This window comes from Paroedura picta, chromosome 13, assembly GCF_049243985.1.
Source record: "Paroedura picta isolate Pp20150507F chromosome 13, Ppicta_v3.0, whole genome shotgun sequence".
Classification (NCBI taxonomy): domain Eukaryota; kingdom Metazoa; phylum Chordata; class Lepidosauria; order Squamata; family Gekkonidae; genus Paroedura; species Paroedura picta.
The window spans coordinates 9,556,011-9,576,879 of NC_135381.1; the positions used below are offsets into that span (position 1 = coordinate 9,556,011).

General features: G+C 44.5%; 2 protein-coding genes across 2 annotated transcripts in view; one reads left to right on the plus strand and one right to left on the minus strand.

Annotated features, from left to right (window-relative positions):
* The window catches only part of PI4KA (phosphatidylinositol 4-kinase alpha), a 75,649-nt gene that overhangs the window by 34,704 nt on the left and 20,076 nt on the right, over positions 1-20,869 (minus strand). Inside the window, exons 12-19 of the mRNA XM_077309065.1 lie at positions 20,202-20,302; positions 18,934-19,063; positions 17,346-17,475; positions 15,820-15,915; positions 14,885-15,068; positions 13,633-13,736; positions 13,110-13,278; positions 10,162-10,212 (exon numbers count right to left, since the gene is read on the minus strand). Coding sequence (XP_077165180.1) covers positions 10,162-10,212; positions 13,110-13,278; positions 13,633-13,736; positions 14,885-15,068; positions 15,820-15,915; positions 17,346-17,475; positions 18,934-19,063; positions 20,202-20,302 — 965 coding nt within the window. The remainder of the gene's footprint in view (positions 1-10,161; positions 10,213-13,109; positions 13,279-13,632; positions 13,737-14,884; positions 15,069-15,819; positions 15,916-17,345; positions 17,476-18,933; positions 19,064-20,201; positions 20,303-20,869) is intronic.
* SERPIND1 (serpin family D member 1) lies at positions 185-6,948 on the plus strand. The gene is made up of 5 exons (XM_077309066.1): positions 185-343; positions 2,848-3,712; positions 3,947-4,220; positions 4,895-5,036; positions 5,807-6,948. The coding sequence occupies exons 2-5, from the start codon at positions 2,857-2,859 to the stop codon at positions 5,996-5,998; spliced, it is 1,464 nt and encodes a 487-aa protein (XP_077165181.1). The 5' UTR covers positions 185-343; positions 2,848-2,856; the 3' UTR covers positions 5,999-6,948.

The window sequence follows — 20,869 nt, forward strand, 5'->3', positions numbered from 1 at the left end:
ATGTTTATTGTTCCCTATCCTCCATCAGAATTTTGTGGAGATTTATGGGCTGAAATTGGAGGAGGAAGGTAGCCCCTGGAAAATTCAGTTTCGATCCAGCCCTGTTTTGCTCCTGAACATAAAACTAAACAAACACAAGTGTGCAGGTAGCAAAAAAAGTCAATGGGCAGCAAAGTCAAGTCAAAGCATTTTAGCTGACAAGGTAAGTTTAGCTGTGATTGATTTACAGCCTATTTACTTTACGACATACCCAAGGATGGACAGCACCAAAGTTCACATTCAATCCTATTCATCCACCTTTTTTTGAGCTGCTCTTGCAGTCATTCTGTGCCACAATACGGAGGTAAGTTCTGTTTCTATCTTTTCAAATGGGCAAACTTTAAATATATATATATATATATTCCTGAGCTAAAAGAGGTAGTTTATTGTACACAATGGAGCAAGAACATTAAACATCACTAAACATAATCGTGCAGGAAACCTCGAGGTTATATACCCAAAATATACCTGTAAGGTATTACTGCTACAATATTCAAGAGAATCACATAAGCCTTCAACAATAGGTACTGAAGCCCTAGCAAAGTTGAAACCATGCCTTTCTTCTAGCAGAAGGTAGGAGGATTACAAAATATCTAGTTTTCGAATTGTCATTTGCCTAGATGTATCATGCTGGAATTTAAGAGTCTTGCATGAAGATATGTTAAGGACGAGATACCGCAATTCCCCCTGCACCATCTTCATTCGATGATGTTCCACAGAATCACAAAAAAGCAACCCAAGAACCCACAAAATGTTGGTGTCAGCCACAACTTTTCCTGAATTGTTCCTAGAAACGGCATCCAAGTTAAATTTTGCAGCTATTGGCTTTCAGTTCTCTTTTCTGAGATTACTGAAAAAGGGCAGTGTGCGTGTGTGGGCGGAGGGCAGTTGAAGCTGACCTGGAGAAACGGGGAAGGGGGAAATTTATAAAACTTTGTGGGCTATTTAATCATCTACTCCATCTTCCATGATAAATAATTCCAGAAGGGTAGTTGTATTAGTTGATAGCAGCAAGAACAAGCAGAATTCTTGCACTACCTCCAAGCTGACATTTCATTCTAGTATAAGATTTATTAGACTCAATGTACTTCTCAACCTTTATGTGATTAATTGCCCTGTGACGGACTAAGCCATCTTCTCTTGTAATCTTTTGTAAAGAACAAGATATACACTAGTGATGTTGGAGTCATTTTTACCACAATTTGCGCCTAATGGGAATGTACAATGAGCATAAAGGTTGTTGAAAGGGAAAAAATAATGTTTTATTAATTTTCTTAAATGTTTCCCTCTGGTGTTCACCATCTCTCCCCATCCATCTCCCTCCAGATACCTCGACAATCTCTGTCTTTCAGCACAGACAGATCTGGAATGTCACTCTATATTGCAGTTATTTTTTTTTTACTTTAATTTCTGCATTCTAAAGAGTTCTAGTCGGGACTCAGCATTAATGCTAATTCCTTACACCTCTAAGCTTTGGCTAGAACCGTTCATTTTCAGTGATTCAGTCAATTAGACTAAAGCTAAAGGACATTCACTTCAGAAACTACTCATACTCCTGTGATCACAAATGGTTGCCTATCTTCTAAAGCTCCAAATAAGCCACCATGATTGCAATGAGGGTCATTTTGTTGTTGCTGACTTAGGGAGACCCCATAGGCTTTTCAAAGGCAAGAGAGATTCAGAGTCGGTTGGCTATGGCCTGCCTCTGCATGATGATCCTGGTTCTCCTTGGTGGTCTCCCATCCAAATGCTAGCCAGGGTTGACCCTGCCTAGCTTCTGATATCTGACTAGACTGGGCTCTACTAGAATATCAAGGTGAAGACCATTACCAGAAATAAATGAACAACAGTTAATAGGAAATGGATGGGTGCAATGATAAGAGCTCTACTTTTGACACAGATCTTCAATCTCTTCATGGATTCCCCTCACAGTACAATTCAGTGCAGAAGGCAACTTTCAGCATAATGCATGTTTACCCAGAAGTAAATCTGCATGATCATATTTGGTATTTTAATATATTATGGTTTTAATTAGTTTGTGGACCTGATTTGAATCAAAAAGTGAAACAGAAATACTTTAAAGCAGATGTCCCCAATCCCGGTCCGGGGACCAGTACTGGTCCATGGATCAGTTGGTACCAGGCCGCAGATCCTCCTTATCCTCCCCCCCCGGCTGCTGCCTCGGGGGCTGCTCTGCTGCCGGCTAACCTTCCGGCAGCCACCATGGCTGGGGCTCCCCCTCGGCATGGCACTGCGCAGCTGCTGCTGGCAGCGCCCCCCAGTGGGTGGCGGGAAGTCAGGGGTGCCGTCAGGAAAGCAATCGGAGCAGGGGCTCAGGCAGCAATGTCCCTTGGCAAAAGACTAGCCCCCCAGGCCTCAGTAAAATTGTCAAGTGTTGACTGGTCTCCGGTGATAAAAAGGCTGGGGACCACTGATTAAAGCTTGCGCTCTTACATCGGTGTGAACTTTGATTATAATAAATAAATGGAGGAAAATCAATATATTGGAGGGCACAGCTGCTGAAGCTACACTCATGTCTAGTTTTGGCCTATGACTCAATAGGAAGCCATCAGGACTGCTGAGTATGCTATTTTGAGCTCAATCATAGGAAAAAGATGAGGTATACATGTAAATAATTAAAATCCCACCATGTTCAAAGGGGTGGAGATCACTTACTGGACAGGATCCCACAGAGTTCTATGTGCTTGTGATCCCTTGCAAAGGTTTACATGTACATGGTCTGAAAATGTCTAACCTTTTTGGCTCCAGAGCATCTAATGGTGATGTTTTGAACTTTCCTGTTTCCAGACCACCAAGATGAAGTTACAGTTTTGGTCAGCCGTCTTCACTCTTACTGTAACGCTTGCACTATGTGGGGTCAAAGACTTCCAGGAGCATTTTGAAAACATTGGCAGAATCCAGCACTTAAATCCTCGTGGGTCCCAAGATGATGGAACGCATCTTTCGCCAGAATTTCACAGGGAAAACACTTTGACCGACGACTGGAGTGTCGAAGAAGAGGAAGAAGACTATCTCGATTTTGATAAAGTGCTAAACGAAGACTACTTTGACATAATTGATGCTGTTCCAGAAACTACTCCTGAGATTAAACAAGGGAATATCCTTGCACTTTTCCCGGGGAAAAGCAGAATCCAACGTCTCAACATTCTCAATGCAAAGTTTGGCTTCAATCTTTACCGGAGTTTGAAGAACAGTGCCAACTCTTCGGATAATATCCTGTTTTCGCCCATTGGCATTTCAACCGTCATGGCCATGCTTTCTTTGGGACTGAGAGGTCAAACGCAGGAGGAAGTCCTGACTTCTCTGAATTTCAAAGATTTTATTAATGCCAGCTCCACATACAACATTACAACCATCCACAACCTCTTCTATAAACTCACTCACCGGCTCTTCAGACGGAACTTTGGCTATACGCTCAGGTCGGTCAATGACCTTTACATTAAAAAACAATTTCCCATTGAGAGTGAATTCAAAAGCAACATGAAAAAATATTACGTTTCTGAGGCCCAGTCAGTTGACTTTGCAGACCCAACATTCATTGCCAAGGCCAACCAACGTATTTCAAAGATCACCAAAGGATTAATAAAGGACGCTCTGGAGCGTATAGACCCTGCAACTTTGATGATGATTCTTAATTGCCTCTACTTTAAAGGTAAAGAAGCAAACAAATTTCCCATATGACAAAGTGATCATTATGTGGGACACAGAAGGTCTAGAGTAGGGTTTCATGAAACTTCCGGAATTACTCAATGTGTGAAAAATATTTTAGGGATTACTCAATGGTAAAAAGGTTGAAAAAGGGTAGCCTAGAGCTACAGACCACTGTACAGTCACACCTTCCCTTCCTCATCTGTAATTTCGATAATTTTTTGTTCTTTGTTGAAAGGCACCTGGAAAAACAAGTTTTCAGTGGAAATGACAAACAAGCGCCCCTTCCGAGTGAATGACAAACTGATTGTGAAAGTTCCCATGATGCACACCAAAGCCAACTTCCTGGTAGCTACAGACGATCAGCTAGAATGTGCGATCCTCCAGTTGCCCTACGTGGGCAATATCAGCATGCTGATTGTCCTGCCCCACAAGCTATCAGGCATGAACACATTGGAGAACCAACTGACCCCGCAGGTGGTGGAGAGATGGCAGAAGAGCATGACTAACAGGTAATCTGTGGCTGTGGATTTCTGCTGACCCCCATATTCTGCAAGAGGGGGCGCCCCTTCTAAACACAGAGCCTACTGCTGCATTAGAATGTCATAACAACCAAGGGGTGTGCATTTGTCTATGTCTCGCCACAAAACTTGGGACTGGTATGACATTTTAATTCCTGAAAATCACAACCCTCTCTTTAAGGGGGAAAAAATTCTTCTAACTCTTGTGGTTATTCTTTATTTGCAAGTGTTTATTTGCTGCCTTGCCAGATCCCTCAAGAAAAACATGTAAACAGTGTGAAGGATTAAAAAACCAAATAACAACAAGAAAATAACTCCCCAGGGGAACTAGGGAGCTTTTATAGTCTCATCTTCTGTGAGGTCCCAAAAATTATTTCCCGTCCCTTTTTGTCATTTATCCTTCATTCCGCAAGACATCTACCTTTCAGTAAGAATTACAGAACTGAAGCCAGGCTGAAAACAAAGGGCTTTGAAAAGACAGCTACTAGCATTTAAACAGAGTGCAGACTCCAAATGTAGAAGGTAGAGGAGAACAAATGCTTTCAACAGCACTGAAAGACAGAGAGACAGACTAATGGACTAAAGAAACCATAAAAATACTTTCGCATCTGCCCTCTTAGCTCAGTAAAACCTTTACTTAACTGCTGTTATTTTGTTCTTCCCAGAACAAGGGAAGTTGTGCTGCCTAAATTTACTCTGCAGAAGAGCTACGGACTGATTGAGCATCTAAAATCGCTGGGAATAAATGAGCTCTTCAGCCAAAATGGCAATTATTCTGGAATAGCAGAGGGAATCACCATTGATGGGGTAAGTAAATGAGGGGAAAATGGAAATGTCCTCCCCAACCGCAGTTTTATACAACACAGGCAACTTACTTTTGTTGCTGCTTCCTCTTAAACTGGCAATGTACATACTAATATGCCATTAGATCAACATGCCAACTGTTGATTTTTTTTTTTTAGTGGGCTTGGGGGAGTGACTGCCACAAAGACTAAAATGGCTATGTGGGGAGAACAGGAAACATCCAGACTTTCCGACCCACACAGCAACCAGTCTGGATTTTCTATGATCCTTCCCAAAATGTCTCAACAAAGAATGCATGGGAAAGACTGCAGGAAAGTCAAGAAAAATACAGGCAATGCAGGAGGCACCACCACACTGTAGAGAAGCAGGCAAAAAGCCCCTACTTGTCAACAACACTGGTGTCGTGTCGAAACAGCCTGAGCTACAATCAAGAAGCCCTCTTCCCCTCTTTCGCCATAAACTCACCAGGTATCCTTAAGGAAGTCCCTTTCGCTCAGGAAGATAACCACCAGCAACCATCAAAAATAGAGTCCAATAGCACCTTTAAAGGTCTTAAAGGTGCTATTGGATTCTATTTTTGTTGCGCTACTTCAGACCAACACGGCTACCCACTTGAATCCACCAACAACCAGGTCGTTATAAGGATATATAATAAGTAATCAATCCTGGCATTTAGGCTCCGGTTCTTCATTGACATATAGTTTTAAGTTAACGAAGACACGGTTCTGTTCTGTCTGAAGGATAACACTCAGATTTCACTCTTCTTTTGACAGTTTAACCACAAGGGGACGATTACAGTGAACGAAGAAGGCACGGAAGCTGCCTTTGTGACCAGCGTGGGCTTCATGCCGCTTTCGGCTCAGATCCACTTCATTGTCGATCGGCCCTTTTTGTTTCTTGTCTATGAGCACCGCACCAGCTGCTTGCTTTTCATGGGGAGGGTTGCCCACCCGGGCAAGAATTAGGAACGGAGATGTATCCTCCTCGATGGCACATTTAGGCCCTGCTAAGGGCCGGCCCGGCCGACATGTGTTGGGGAGAAGACTGTGCTCCTTCTGTGCCCGCCTGACATGCCTGCCCGTCGCCAGACGCTACATGGTGTCCATACACTGCATTCATACCGGATACAAACAAGGACTTGCGCAAAGCCACAGCCCATGATTAATTCGGCATTGGAGACGGGGTAGGCATGCCAGTTTAATGGGAAGGGAAGAATTACTTTTGCTCCCAAATATGGAGCAAGCCAGGGATGTATTATCCAATCTGGCCCCTGGTGTAGTCCAGTGTAACCATTTTAATGCAGATTTTTGTTGTGTTAATCGCACAAGTTATGGAATTAAAATACAGTCACGTTTTAATGAAACCACAGCAAGAGATGATTGCACTGTAACGTGGGAGGATAAGTACCTGCATGGTTTATACACACTTTAACATAGAAGGCCATGCTTTTAGTTGGTTCAGCCACAGAAGTTATTGAACCAAACTGCTCCAGTTCTCTTGTGGAGACAAAACCTGGAGGCCTAAAGACATAAGGGAAAAATTTTCTCCTGCTTCCAAACAAGGGAAAAGATGGGATTTCCCCCCCACCCACCCACCCCATAGTCTTGTAGGTCCCCTACTTGTTATATTCTATTTCTGAAATGAGATAAAAACTCTATATTGTAGTATTGAAAGTTGACCCAGATCTCCCCATCTCAAAACCAGATAAAGCTATACCTTCCTCCCCCTGCATGCTTGGGCCCTGAATTCTTGGATTCTATCCACAGTATCTAAGTAATAATGTAAATATCCATGGACTGCTCATTTCATAATTCTGAACTAATGGACACTGAAGTTATAGAAATGCTAGATATACAATTTTACTCATCTTTTAATGTATCCACTTGATTAAAAGGTGAGTTCGTATTTAATGAAACGGCTGTGTTGAAATGCTGAATTTGAAAGTGCTAGCAGCTTTTGTTTCTTTTAGTATTAATATAATTTGGGTTGTATAACTACCAACTCAATTATACATGAACTTCTATCAACGTAAAAATCTATTTTAAGGTGCCTGTTGTGAAAAAAAAACACTGGCCACAAGCCAGCCAAAACTAAGCATTTACCCCATGGATTTCAGCAACGAAGTGGCACATGTGCATTAAAATCTGCCAGTGAATATCTAAGGGACTTAAAACATGTTCTCCTTTGGCCACGTCATGCCCTGGTTCTGTGAAATGACTACTAACTTTTCAAAGTTTTCTTTTCAGCATGTCAGTGTTTCACCTCAAGGCTACCCATGATTTTTTAAAAGTCATTAAACACAAAACTCCAGCTCACTTACTTTGGCCAGGTCATACAATCCAACTCAATAGAGAAAGCAATTATGCTAGGATTGGTCCATGGAAAAAGTAAGCCAGGCTAGTCCATCTAGCTCACCAACACCCAATTTGGGTGGCCGCTATTCTTCTTCAGGGTCCTGGCAGAGAACGATCTTTCCCTCTGCCTGTAACTTGAGTTCTTTCAACCAGAGCTGTGTTTCCCAACCTACGCGTTGGGACCCAGAAAAGGATTGCAAAAGATTGGAACTTAGGCAGCAAGTAGCCACCCCTAACAGTTGCTTCTACTCCTTATGGCCTTTCTTCTCTCGTCTTCCATGCCAACATCTCTCATGCTCATCTCCCCTTTCCTGCTTATAACATTAACCATGGGGGGGGGGAGCTGTCTGGCAACTAGCATCTTCCCAGTTGTTGCTGAACAAATGTAAATGCCAAATGTGGAAGAAGACGAAGAGCTGGTTTCTATACCTTGCCTTTCACTACCCAAAGGAGACTCAAAGTGGCTTACAATCACCTTCCCCTTCTTTCCCCACAAAAGTAAGGTGGGTGAGGTTGAGTGAGCGCTGACTAACCCATGGACGCCCAACGTGGCTGCATGTGGAGGAGTAAGGAATCAGACCCGGTTCTTGAGATTACAGGCCGCTGCTCTTAATTACTACGTCAAATCGGCTCTGTGATCTTCCCCCCTTACTTGAGAGTCATAGCCTTTGCGTGGGGCTTACTGGTTTCTCAAAAATACCTGATTGGACATGACAGGAAAATGGAATGCTGGAATAGATGGATGCCAAGATCAGAGTTTGCGCTGAGTGCCAAAAACCTCAGGCCACCCTTGGAAGGGGTCACTATATGAAGTAAATTTATATGTGAGTCACCGTACCACAGAACTAGAGATACCAGAGACTGAACCAGGGATTTGATAGATGAAAAGTGCTCTTCCATTTTACTTCTGAGATTATGGTAGGAAGATAAAACACGTGAAGCAAACCCAAGAGACATTCTAAAAAGCAATGATGTTTCCCCCCCTGAAACAAAGACCAGTGCCTGCAAGCAAGCCCAAACAGGCTACACTGGAAAAGCCCATTGCAATAACAGCTAGAAACTCATGATCACTGTGTGTTGTGCAAGCAAAGCAAATATTTGTTTATAGACATTTAATGTAACCATTAACTTCTGTGAAAGATTATAACCATATTTATTTTACTCTAACGGTCTAATAACGGTCTAAAAATCCAGAGTAGAGAGAGAGAGAAGAAACACCAATAGAGTTCTGAAGTAAAGCAGATTTGTACATCTCTAGTATAAGCAACCCTGGAATAGTTTTTGCTCCATAAAATAGCTGCTTTTTTAAAACATTTATCTTGCTATAAGTTAAAAACAACTGGCTTTTCCACACAGGGTTTTTTAATGCAGCGTGGCTTCTTAACATCACTGGCTTTAATATGAACGAGACTAAATGCACACAATTCAAGTCCACTGGTACCTTTAAATGAACGAAGACCATGAAATGAAGTCTGAATTAGTGACACCTTTAAGATCAACACAGCCACCCCCACCTGAAGATTTCTACAGCAAGCTGTCAAGAGTCAAAGCTCCCTTCATCAGATACCCTTTGACAGCTTTGACTCTCGAAAATTTACACCCCTGAAGTCTTGCAGATCCAGTTTCAAACAAAGAGTTCCCGAATTTCAAAGAATAAAAAATAAAATTCTACCATGCCACTAAGCCAGAAGAAAGTCATTGGTTTGCTAGGTTTGTACCCAGGCACCATTTCTTGCCCAGCTGTAGGCACCGGAATCTGATGGATTTCTGTGCCAAATGACTCATCACATGATTAGATCAAGCCCCAAGTATTTACTTAGATTCAAAGCAATAAAGACTATTGTGGCTCATCTACTGTGACAAAAGAATTCCAGGTGCCAGAGTTTATTCTGACAGATAGAACACCCTCTAATCGCAAAAATACGAAACAGGAGGATACTTCACACATGTGTCACAGCTGGCCCACAAAATGGACCAGAGCCTTTGAGGACACCTAATTGCCATTTTTGTTGTTGCCATCTAGTCACAGCTGACTTACGGCAACTGCATAGGGTTTCATGAAACCCTCGGGTTTCTTGACAGCTCTGAAAGGGTTTCCTGACTGGGTGGGAATTAATTCATTTTTATGTATTTTTAAAATTTGTCAAACACCGATTGGGCGATATGAACATTATGTCACCCCAAATTACCAATGATGGGCCTGGATGGGGTGGGAAGGGGAGGGTCCTCAGGTGGGCGTGTCCACAGTTCTACTTCCCAACCACATTCTGCACAATCGCACCACTTCTGGGGTTTCTCAAAGCCCACTGTCGTTGAGCCCATGTGAAAAAACAGCACATTTCAAAGCTATCTTTCTATCAGCTCCCTTAATGAACTGACGGCCATGATGAACAGGTGATTCCCAAAGCCACAAGCAACTTTCTCACAGCTTTTCAACACAGGTGGGATTAAGAAACAAGGCACAACAAAGTAGTTCCTTTGGCTGCAACAAACACAGCTACTCCTCAGGTATTTAGATCCAACTTGATGACTGTCTGCCTCAAGTTAGGCCACTAATTTTTAACGTCTTTCTAAACTGCTTGCTGCTTTGAGGGCCTGAATGAGGTAGGAAGGTGGGATCAAAATTTTTAAGTGAAACAGAGGGCAACTATCTTGTACTTTTAGCATAGGGGTACAAGGGGAAGGGGAACTGAGCCAAATATCACTCCAAAGGGGTCTGTTTGCCAACAGGTGCATTAGCTCAGGAATGTAGAACACCCACGGTAATTACTCACCACAGCAATCACAGGAATCAGCACTCCCAGGTTCCCTGCACTACTCGAAGCCTAAGAGAGGAGGGACAAAAGTATGTGAGGAGTTTCAAGAAAAAAGCAAGAACAGGGGTCCCCAGCATGGTGCCTGTGGGTGCCATGGTGCCCGCTGACACCTTTCCACATGCCCACTAAGTGCCTTCAGAAAGTGGGTGGGAACAAATGTGGCTTCTGCCCAGTGAACTTACTGATTGGCTGTGCAGTTTCTTAAAAATATTCCCTTGGCAGCACAAGGCTCTTCGCTAGTGCGATAGAATCTAATCTGGAGAACTGGGTTTTATTCCCTGTTCCTCCACATGCAGCTGGCTGGGTGGCTGTGGGCCAGTCACAGTTCCCTTAGAGCTCTCTCAGCTCCACCTACCTGTTGTAGGAAGGGAGGGAATGGCGAACATAAGCCGCTTTGGGACTCCTTCGGGTACTGAAAAGCGAGGAATAAAAAAACGGCTCTTCTTCGCCGTGGGGCTAAATGTAAGCTGCAGAACTCAACTTGTGGCTGTGTCCACCATACTATGCCCAAGTTCCAAAGGTGCCCACATGCTGAAAAAAAGGTTAGCCGTTCTCAGGCTAGGTAATTAAATTTCATAATGAAGCTTTGTGGGCAAACACAACTGTGATCCTTTAAAACGATCCTACAAAAGGATCTGTAGCAACAGAAGCCTGCTGGGCATCCACACAGGCCAAGGGAGATGCTCCTGTAAGTTTCTTGATACTTCACTGCCACCAGATCAGCCAAGACAGGCCCAGCAGCATATCACTACGTTCAGATCTCTGTGATACATCCCTGAGGGCGTGGTGAGGCCTTTGCTTTTTCTGCAAAGGAGAACTTATGTGTAACACAGGCTAATTTTGTGAAGCATTGAATTAGCCATTCCTCAGCACAACAAGGAACAGCTGCATGCATGAGAACTCCCATTCTCTTGGCTGCCACCGGCTCCCTGCTGCAGGGGAAGGAAGAGGATTAGGAGGAAAGTGGAGTTCAAAAGCAATTCATGTCAACTTGGATCAGGTCAACAGAAGGAAAGGCATGGTGTGGATCCTGGGGAGGTACCCCCCCTTTATCCCAGCTTGCTTCCTCCCCTTTTCACTGCTCTAAATGTTCAACTGGCTCCGGGGAAAGCGACATGTGCTTTTATCAGAGTGTCAGCCCAAGATGGAGGGAAGCCTTCCAGGAACACTGTTCCCAAACTGGACCCTTCATCTTCATGCCACAAACAACCCAGCAGGCTTGAGCAAATCAGTGAAGGACACCAGCAGAAGCCATTCATTGGACTTGCAACTGAAGTTCAAAGCAACCGACCCACTTGTTACAAAGATAACAGTCCCAAGTTCCATCAGAAGGGGACAGGACTCTGAATGCTACTAAAAACCAACTTGTTTCAAGGTTGCCTGCCAAGGTGGAGACACACATACTATGGACTAGCCCGAAAATCTCTAGCTTTGAACTCGGCAAGCCATCAGATTTCTGTCCATTTGTTTCGTTCAACAATCAGATTTCCTTTCTCCTTTTAACAAACTTAGCTACTGAAAGCGTGATTCTTTTAATCGGCTTTAGCTTCTACGCTGCACACACGAGCTTGTCCCAGCCCGAAATGGAACACTTCTGCTCTACTGGCCATCACCGACTACAGAAAAGAATGTATAAAAGGCTGTGCTGGTAAGCCTGGCTCCTAGAGAAGAAGAGCAGGTTTCTTAATATCCCAGTTTTCATCATTCAAAGGAATAGAATAGAATCCTAGAGCCGGAAGGGGCCATACAGGTTATCTAGTCCAACCCTGCTCAGTGCAGGATCAGACCAAAGCATTCATGATATGTATCTGTCCAGCTGCTGTTTAAAGACCACATTGAGGGGCTGCTCACTACTGAACTATGACTGAGACCTAGCTGATACTGTTCTATATGTAGTTTACAGCCATTGCCAAGGGTCCTATCCTTTCCTTCCAATAGGAACTGCTCCCAAAGCAGCTTACAAAACCTTTCTCTTCTCAGAAAAGACACTCTGTGAAGTAGGTGGGGCTGAGAGAACTCAAAGAACTGCTCTGCCAGAACAGTTCTAACAGAACTGTGACTAGCCCAAGGACATGTGGAGGAGGAGTGCGGAATCAAACCTGGTCCTCCAGATTAGATTCTGCCACTCTTTAATCACTGCACCATGTCGGCTCTTGGTATATAGAGCACCTGACATTGCTGAGATGCGTCTATGAACAGCAACGGCAAGTGCTTAAAAAGAACTAACCTGGAAAGCTACAGGCCCCTCCCCCTAAGCGAGCTAGAAGCAGCTAGAGAGTTTTTACACCACACAGTGCCCTGAAAGCAGTTTGCTTGGATTTCAAGCCTTGAGATCCTTTCAACTGGAGAAAATAGGGGACTGAACCAAGATTTCCCACACGAACCCAAGATTTTTGTGTGCTATTGGCACCACAACCTCTCCCACAGGAAATATGCAGCTGCCTTGTTAATGGCACATCCCAGCTTGGTCCTGTTAACTCTTGAGTTAACTCTTGAGTGGCAGTAGTGCCTCAGAGTCTCAGGCAGAGATATCTAGCCCTGCTGCGAGACAGCTGGGGCTTCCTTGACCTAGTAGTTGCAACATTTCCTGCTCATTCAAATGACTGCTTATAGGCAGAATTTTCAAGAGACCAGCTGTGATCAACAGAATAAGTTGAACTCAATTAGTCCATCAATATCAGTATTCTCACAGTGGCAGCAGATCCCCAGTGTCCCAGGCTGAGGTCTTTCATTCCACCTACTGCCTGGTTCTTTTAACTAGAGATGCCAGGGATTGTACCCAGGACCTTTTGCATGCCAAGCAGAAGCTCTGCCACTGAACCACGGTCCCTCCTGGGGCACAAGATTTAAATGAGAACAGCTTTATTATGGAGGTCAGAAAGCAACTTATTTGCTTCATGCCATACCTTCAGTGCTGGGCCTTTTTCACTTGCTCTCTCACTGGCTCGCTTCCCTTCAAGCCCAAGCTGTACAAACAGTTCCAGCAAGTTCATCAGCAATTCATCCACAAGGTGTTCTCCCTGAATATTTGCAGCTATGTTGGCCAGGGCATTAATCACAGCTAAGGAACAGTGTCTAGCAAGAAAGAGAAGGGGGTGGGGAAGGAAGACCAGAAACATCAATTCCTGGATAGTTGGTATTACATGCATGTCAATTACACTTTCCTTTGCATCATCTGCTGGTGGAATTGACAGGAGAAATGTATTACTAGGGGCACTTGAAGCTGCAAAATGTTACTCCAACAACCACCGTGGTCTCAGAATGAATTTCAGATTTGTCTGTAGTGTCACCAGACATGACGATAGCAACAGGCAACTCATTAACCTGTGTAAACATGCCCCCATCAAGCAAATGCACACTTAACCCCGGGAGACATCCTATTTCAGCATAGAGATCTTAAAAAATAGAAACAGAACAAAAAAAGCTTACCTGTAGCCATGATCCTTATAGTCTTTCGTTGCTGAATACACAATTGAACTTGCTTTAACGCTAATCTGCTGAAACAGGTTCCATACCTCCTGGTAAATGTATTGCTAAATGAAAGTAAGAGTAAATGAGCACAGGAGTGCCAGCCATAAGGAAAATCAACACAAATAATTTCAGATTAATTACTATTGTCCCGTAAACCCAAAATAAGCACTTTCCTTCTAGAGCTCTGCTGCCTGAAAGTTCCTCAGCTTTCCCAGAGCTGTAAAAAACTGGCCAATCTTATCAGGCCACCTGGAAGAAGCAGTTGTACAAACACAGCTGTCACAGAGTCTGAGAGACCTGAATCTTCTCTAATTAATGTGGTCCAGATACAACCAATGTATGCTGAAGTTCCCTGCCCTGGGGAAAATACCGAATCATGCATGGAAATTTCCACATAATTGAAATCAAAGCTAGGTCAGGTTCCATATTAGAACTGTATACTCTTATCAACATAAGAGCTCCCCCTCATTGGCAGTCTTCAAGCAAAGGTTGGATACACACTTTTCTTGGATGCTTTAGGATACTTTGGACTGATCCTGCATTGAGCAGGGGGTTTGACTAGATGGCCTGTATGGCCCCTTCCAACTCTACGATTCTAGGATTCTATATAACCTGTTTGTCGTTAGACTAATTCCTGTGCCATTTTCAGAGAGGCTTCGGGTCATACTAGTGACATTCACATTTTGTATCATGTTCCACAGTGTAACTCCCAATATTGATAAATTAAACACTCCCAAAAAGGACTAACAGGGCCTCAACAGGGCCTCATGCTGAACAAGATGGGATTGAACAGATTATAGAAGATGTCCACTGCTGCCTGTAATATTATTTTTTTACTGTTAATTGGGTAAATTATGGGGGTTTTATTGTATTTTTAATGTTTTATTATGTAAACCGCCGCAAGACCTGCTGGGGAGCGGCGGTATATAAATTTAAAAATAAAAAATAAGTAAAATAAAATAAAATGTTATTTCCCCCTCTCTTCTACAATCTAGATGGCTTCTGTGGATATATCATGAGCACATTTCAAGCCAGCTGCAAAGAGCTGTCAGCCCCCCAGGGTCAACGAAACCCTGTTTTCAGTTCACTATCAGGTTCTCTTATTCCTTAACGAGGGCATTTAGAAACTGCTGAGGACTCAAATGAAACTGACACCGCATGTTGCACCATCTGCAACTGAAAGTCTCCCAGCCCATTCAGCCGTGCTTACGTTTCCAGTGATCACTAAGCAGCCCAGTTGGTCAATGATGAGCACATCCAGATTAGATGGTGGCTGGCAGAACTTCTGCTGCAGGATCTGAAGGATTGGCTCCATCACTTTTGGGGTGTCCCTCAACGCGACCGCGATGTGCCCCAAGGCACGGATTGTGTGATCAGGAATCAAGTGGGCTTCCCTGACAAAACGAAAAGGAGAGAAAGAGAGAAATCATGTTTGCAGAGCCAAGCAAAAGCGTTTGCCCTGAAGCATCTCAGAACTCAGACAATAAGTTTCAACTTCCAGTGATACTTCATGTAGATAGGGAGGGTCGAGCTAGAAGTGATGGAGGCAGCTATCCATAAACACATCTGGTTTTTTCCCCATTAGGATTTTGCATTTTTCCCCGCAATGGAAATATCAGAGATTTGGGAAAAGCGTTGAAAAAGGCATTTATGAAATATTCTCACTTTAGGAATGAATTAACATTTGAATGCTTCCTGGAGATTTATTTTCCTCGCTGGAGAGGAGAATAATGTAAGCAGCTCTGGGTCCCTCAAGGGAGAACACTGGGCCATATATTTTTTTTAATTTTTAATCGTACAGGAGGTTGGAGTAGATGACCCTGGAAGTCCCTTCCAGCTCTATGAATCTAAGAAAGACTAAAGCACACAAAATAGGGAAAGGGGGGGGGGGGAGTACATGCTTGATGCTGGACCAAGAATGACACGGGAATCTAGTGATGCTCCTGCATGTGGTCACATGAGAAGCTCACAAGATATGTCAAGATTTCTTTCTTAGTCTTTTACAGTGGCATGTGCATCAAAGTCATTTGTTCCCAAGCTCACTTAAGAGAACAGCAGGACAGCATCACTTTCAAATGAGTTCCAAGTGAACGGGGGGGGGGGGGGAGGAGAGACACAATGTACCCTTGCCCAAGGCTGACTTACTTATCACTCTCTTGAGAAATATAGAGACGGTTAGACAGGCTGGCTAGGAAGGCTTCAACAATGACTGGATCTATGGTCAGCCCAGCTTTCAGGCACCTGCAAGGAACGGTGAACAGAACCATTGTTTTAAAAACCATTTTGCATCTCACGTTTTCACAGTGAAACAATACTGAAACAAGTAAACTGGGGGTTGTTGGTTGACACCAAACTTGTACTAACTGTGCTTTGTTGAGAGTGAATTTACAAACCATTGAATAGCTCCTCCTCTTGCAGTTAAATGGGAACAGAAACTTCAACAAGAGGATAAAACCTATGGGGAGGTGAACACATGAACCATGATTTGTTAGTAATGTCTGGTTGGGTATTCAGCTTGCTGCACTAACTATACTTTAGAGAAGTCCCGATTTATCTTGATATCTGATTTATCTTGATATCCATTGCTCCTAAGCTTGGCATTCTCCCCTCGACAACAAGCAGATTGCTGACCCAGGATCACAGCCTGTAAATTATAAATGTCCTGTTTATGCCAATACCTCTTTAAGATGACACACAGAAATGCATTGGTAGCCTACGTCAGTGGTCCCCAACCCCTGGTCTGGAGACCGGGACCGGTCCATGGATCAGTCAGTACCGGGCCGTGGCTCCTCCTCGTCCTCCTCCCCGGTTGCTACCTCAGGGGCTGCCCTGTCACTCTGCCACCAGCTCACCTTTGGTGCTCTCTGGCGGCCACCATGACTGAGGCTCCCCCTCGGCGTGGCACTGAGCAACTGCTGCTGGCAGCGCCCCACAGCAGGTGGCGGGAAGCCAGGGGGGTCGGCGGGAAAGCAAGTGGAGCAGGGGCTCAGGCGGCGGCAGCGACGTCCCCCTCCCCCCAGGCCTCAGTAAAATTGTCAAGCGTTGACCGGTCCCCGGTGATAAAAAGGTTGGGGACCACTGGCCTACATTATGTAATTGAGATTTATAGTAGTTCCTATGTTTAAAAAAAGAAAACTAAATGAAGTAGAAGCAATCCACACTGCAGAAATATAGCAGAAGCGTCTCTAGAAGACTTTCAAGCAGCAGTAGAAGAACTGAGAAATGGTGATATTGCTAAGGAGCAAGAAGCATTCTCCCCTCTTCTATTCCTTTGTTAGTGGAGTGCAGCGCTTCGAACATTGGGCTAGGATCTGGGAAACCCAGGTTCAAATCCCTGTCTGGTGACCTTGGGTCAGTCATGCACTTTCAGCCTAACCTACCCCACAGGATGGTTGTGAGGATAAAAGGGAGGAAAGGAGACTAATATAAGCTGTTTTTTGTCCCACCTGGGGTGAAAGGCAGGGTATGAGCGAAGTAAGTAATTATTTTTGATTGCTGGCTACATGGCAGTTTTGGGAATGCATAGGAACAACTCTCTTGGTATGTCAGTGGAAGATCTCCTGTTGCACAGCAGTTCCTACAACCTCCAGAGCAATGCTATTAGAACAAAGCGTGGTTTTCACAGTGCCTGGAAGAGGTTACATCTCTGCACATCCCAGCAACATCCTTACCTGCAGATGTTATCAATCGCAATGTCCCGAAGCTGCTCGTACATGGAGGCTTGGCTTTTCTTTCCTGACATTACGCTGACGGTGGATTCTGCGTGTTCGTTTGTAATGCTGATTTTGATGTCGTTGCTACCTACGTGGACAAACAAAGGCAGCCAGAGACAAGATGTTTTGCTGTTACCTTGGCTGTACATGCAGAGCAACTTATTTTTAAGAGCCAGCACGACACAGATGCATCAGGCACTGCAGAGCAATACGAACAGATAACCACTTAGAAGGAATCGGCTGAAACAAAAATCTCTGCTACCTTCTAATGTTGGACTTTTAGCCAATATTGTTTTGAGTGGTGCTGCCAGAACACATTAGAATGTATAAATTATTTCTATGGCACCATTGCTTTTCTTACGTTCTCTTATGGCTTATCATCTTCGCCCAGAGAGTAACACGCGGGATTCACTGCTGCAAGAAGTGGTGACGTCTACAGGCACAGACCACTTGGATAAACATAAGGAGCAGAGGTCCACCAGCTATTGGCCACAAGGGACAGATGGATCACTCTGTCTCGGGCAGGGATGCTCTCAGTACTTGGGGGACAACAGTGGGAGGGTTTCTGGAGTTCTGGCCCACCTGGATTTGGGCCACTGTGTGACAGAGTGTAGGACTGGATGGGCTATTGGCCTCATCAACATGGATTCTCTTATGAGTACATAGACAAAATAAAAAAGACAGGTACCTGTGGCCAAAGAGCTCACAAGTAGAAAAACAGACACTAGGACCGTTGACGCACTGGAGGTTTCATGCGGGCTGCAGGCTGGCGTTTTAGTCGTGGCAGGTTGCCCCACCTCTTCCTGCACCCACATGGGGGAGCATTTGGCCTGGTGCACCCCATCCGCCCCCCATTTGTACTCCTGATAGTGGGGATGGGGCAGTGAAGTTCCCAGTGCATAAATGGTCTAGGGGGGAAGACAACCACATGGAGCAATTTGATTCGAGTCTGTAGCACCCGAAAGACCAACTCTTGGTGCAACTGGACTTGTTCCTAAGTGTTCTACCAACACAGCTATCCTTTGAGTCAAAGCCAAGGGGAAGTCAGGGTTTTGGACGCACCTGCAGAACAAAACTTCCCATCTCCCCTTCCCCTTCTGCTGCAGCCCACTGCACCTCTCAGAACATTATCCCTGGGGTTCAGAATATATCATGGGGGTCTCAGTGGAAAGTACTGTCCAATCACAGCCAACTTACGGAGGTCCCTCATGGGGTTTCCAAGGCAAGAGATGTTAAGACATGGTTTGCCATTCTGTGTAACCACCCTGGACCTCCTTGGAGGTCTCCCATTCAAACGCTAAAACAGGTGGATTCTGCTTAGCTTCCAAGATCTGACAGGACTGGCCTAGGGTCAGGACAATATGTACATGGCTGAAGACAACTAAACATACTCCTTACACCCCTTGCTAGCCAAAATGTGGTACTGTGGTTGGAAAATAAGCTTTAAAGCCAAACCGAGTGCACATGAGGAATGAACACACTGTAATAATAAAAACAGCTGTAACAGCTAATTAGTAAACTACCTACTGTGATGAAAGTACAGTACCTGTCTGATATTGATTGTGGTACTTGTAAAGTTTCACCAAGACAGGGGAAGGGATCACAAGGAAGTCTCTCAAAGACGGAGTGACAGAATGAACCACAACAGGGAACCTCTCGCATAAACGGCCTAAACCCTAGAAGAAAGGATTGGGGATTTTACACAGTAAAAAGACAAAGCATAATTGTATGAAGATAGCGCCTGCCTGATGGGTAGGTTCCTGGATGGGTAGGAGTTAATTAATTTTTAATATATTTTTAAAATTTGTCAAACATATAGAGGATGGAGCAGAGTTGATTTCTCTTGCCCCGGAGAGACAGACCAGAACCAATGGGATGAAATTAATTCAAAAGAAATTCCGTCTAAACATCTGGAAGAAGTTCCTGACAATTAGAGGGGTTCCTCAGTGGAACGGGCTTCCTCGGGAGGTGGTGGGTTCTCCATCTTTGGAGATTTTTAAGTAGAGGCTGGATAGCCATCTGACAGAGAGGCTGATTCTGTGAAGGTTCAAGGGGGTGGCAGGTTACAGTGGGTGAGCGATGGGGTTGTGAGTGTCCTGCATAGTGCAGGGGGTTGGACTAGATGACCCATGAGGTCCCTTCCAACTCTATTATTCTATGATTCTATGATTTATTGGGTTTCTCAGTGGAACAGGCTTCCTCCGGAGGTGATGGGGTCTCCATCTTTGGAAATTTTTAAACAGAGGCTGGATAGCCATCAGACGGAGAGGCTGATTCTGTGAAGGCTCAAGGGGGTGGCAGGTTACAGTGGATGAGCGATGGGGTTGTGAGTGTCCTGTATAGTGCAGGGGTTTGGACTAGATGACCCATGAGGTCCCATGACCCATGAGGTTCCAACTCTATGATTCTATGACCATATATGGTCACGTCAACCCATCCACTCCCCAAATGACCACTGATGGGCCTCGCAGGTTTAGGAAAGGCAGGGCCCCTGGACGAGCACATACACAGCTCTGCTTCCCAACCACATTCTTCATCACCGCACCACTTCTAGGGTTTCTCGAATCCTGAAGAACGTTTCAGGGGTTTCTCAATGGTAGAAGAAGCTGAGAAAGGCTGGGCTAAGTAAACCTGGCTAAGAACGGAGGCATTCATTTCGCCACTATACAACGTACAGTCAGTCGACATCTTGACTTCAACACATCTACAAAACGCAAACGACGCGAAAAAGGGAAATGAAGAGGTTGCCATACTCATGCAGACACTTTCCATACAAAGCCAAAGCCAATTTTCTCAGGTTCTCCGGAAACAGACCTGTAGGCAGCAGATCAGCAGAGGCAAGTGAGCGATGATGACTTTGCTGGAGGTCTTGGACTGCAGCTTCTCTGACAGCTTGATGCACAAGTTTTCAGCCCCTTGATTGCAAAAAGAACAACCCAAGAAGTATTAATGGAACAATCTTTGATGGATTCGGTGGTGTGTTTTTCCCCCCCGTAAGAAAAGGGCAGCTCAAGATTGTTACATCTGTGCTGAAGAACTGGTGGAATGAGTTTTCCCGTACAGCAAGCGAGCGTGTCATCCATCAACTGAAACGTGCAATTCACAAGCCGCTGAAAATCAAGGCTACAAGCCTGCCTCCAATTAACTCTGCTTCAGCCCATTAACTTTGATTCGGCCAGACACTTGTGGGCACACAAATACAAGCACACAAATTGGATCTAATATCACTGAAGTCCCTGATGGCTTAAGCGATGGATTACCCAGGAATATATTTATTCTCTAGTAGACTGACAGCACCAGCGTGCCAGGCAAGCTCAGTCACTAAGGGAAGTCCCGTAACAGGGATGCGTTTGAACATGCATTCCCCACCCCCTCCCCTCAAAATCACAGTACAAGTCGACGGCATTCTTGAAAAAAGAACGACTACTTTCAGGCAGATGCAGAAAGAACGCAGCGAGAACGTGTGTTTTGTACGTTTGTTT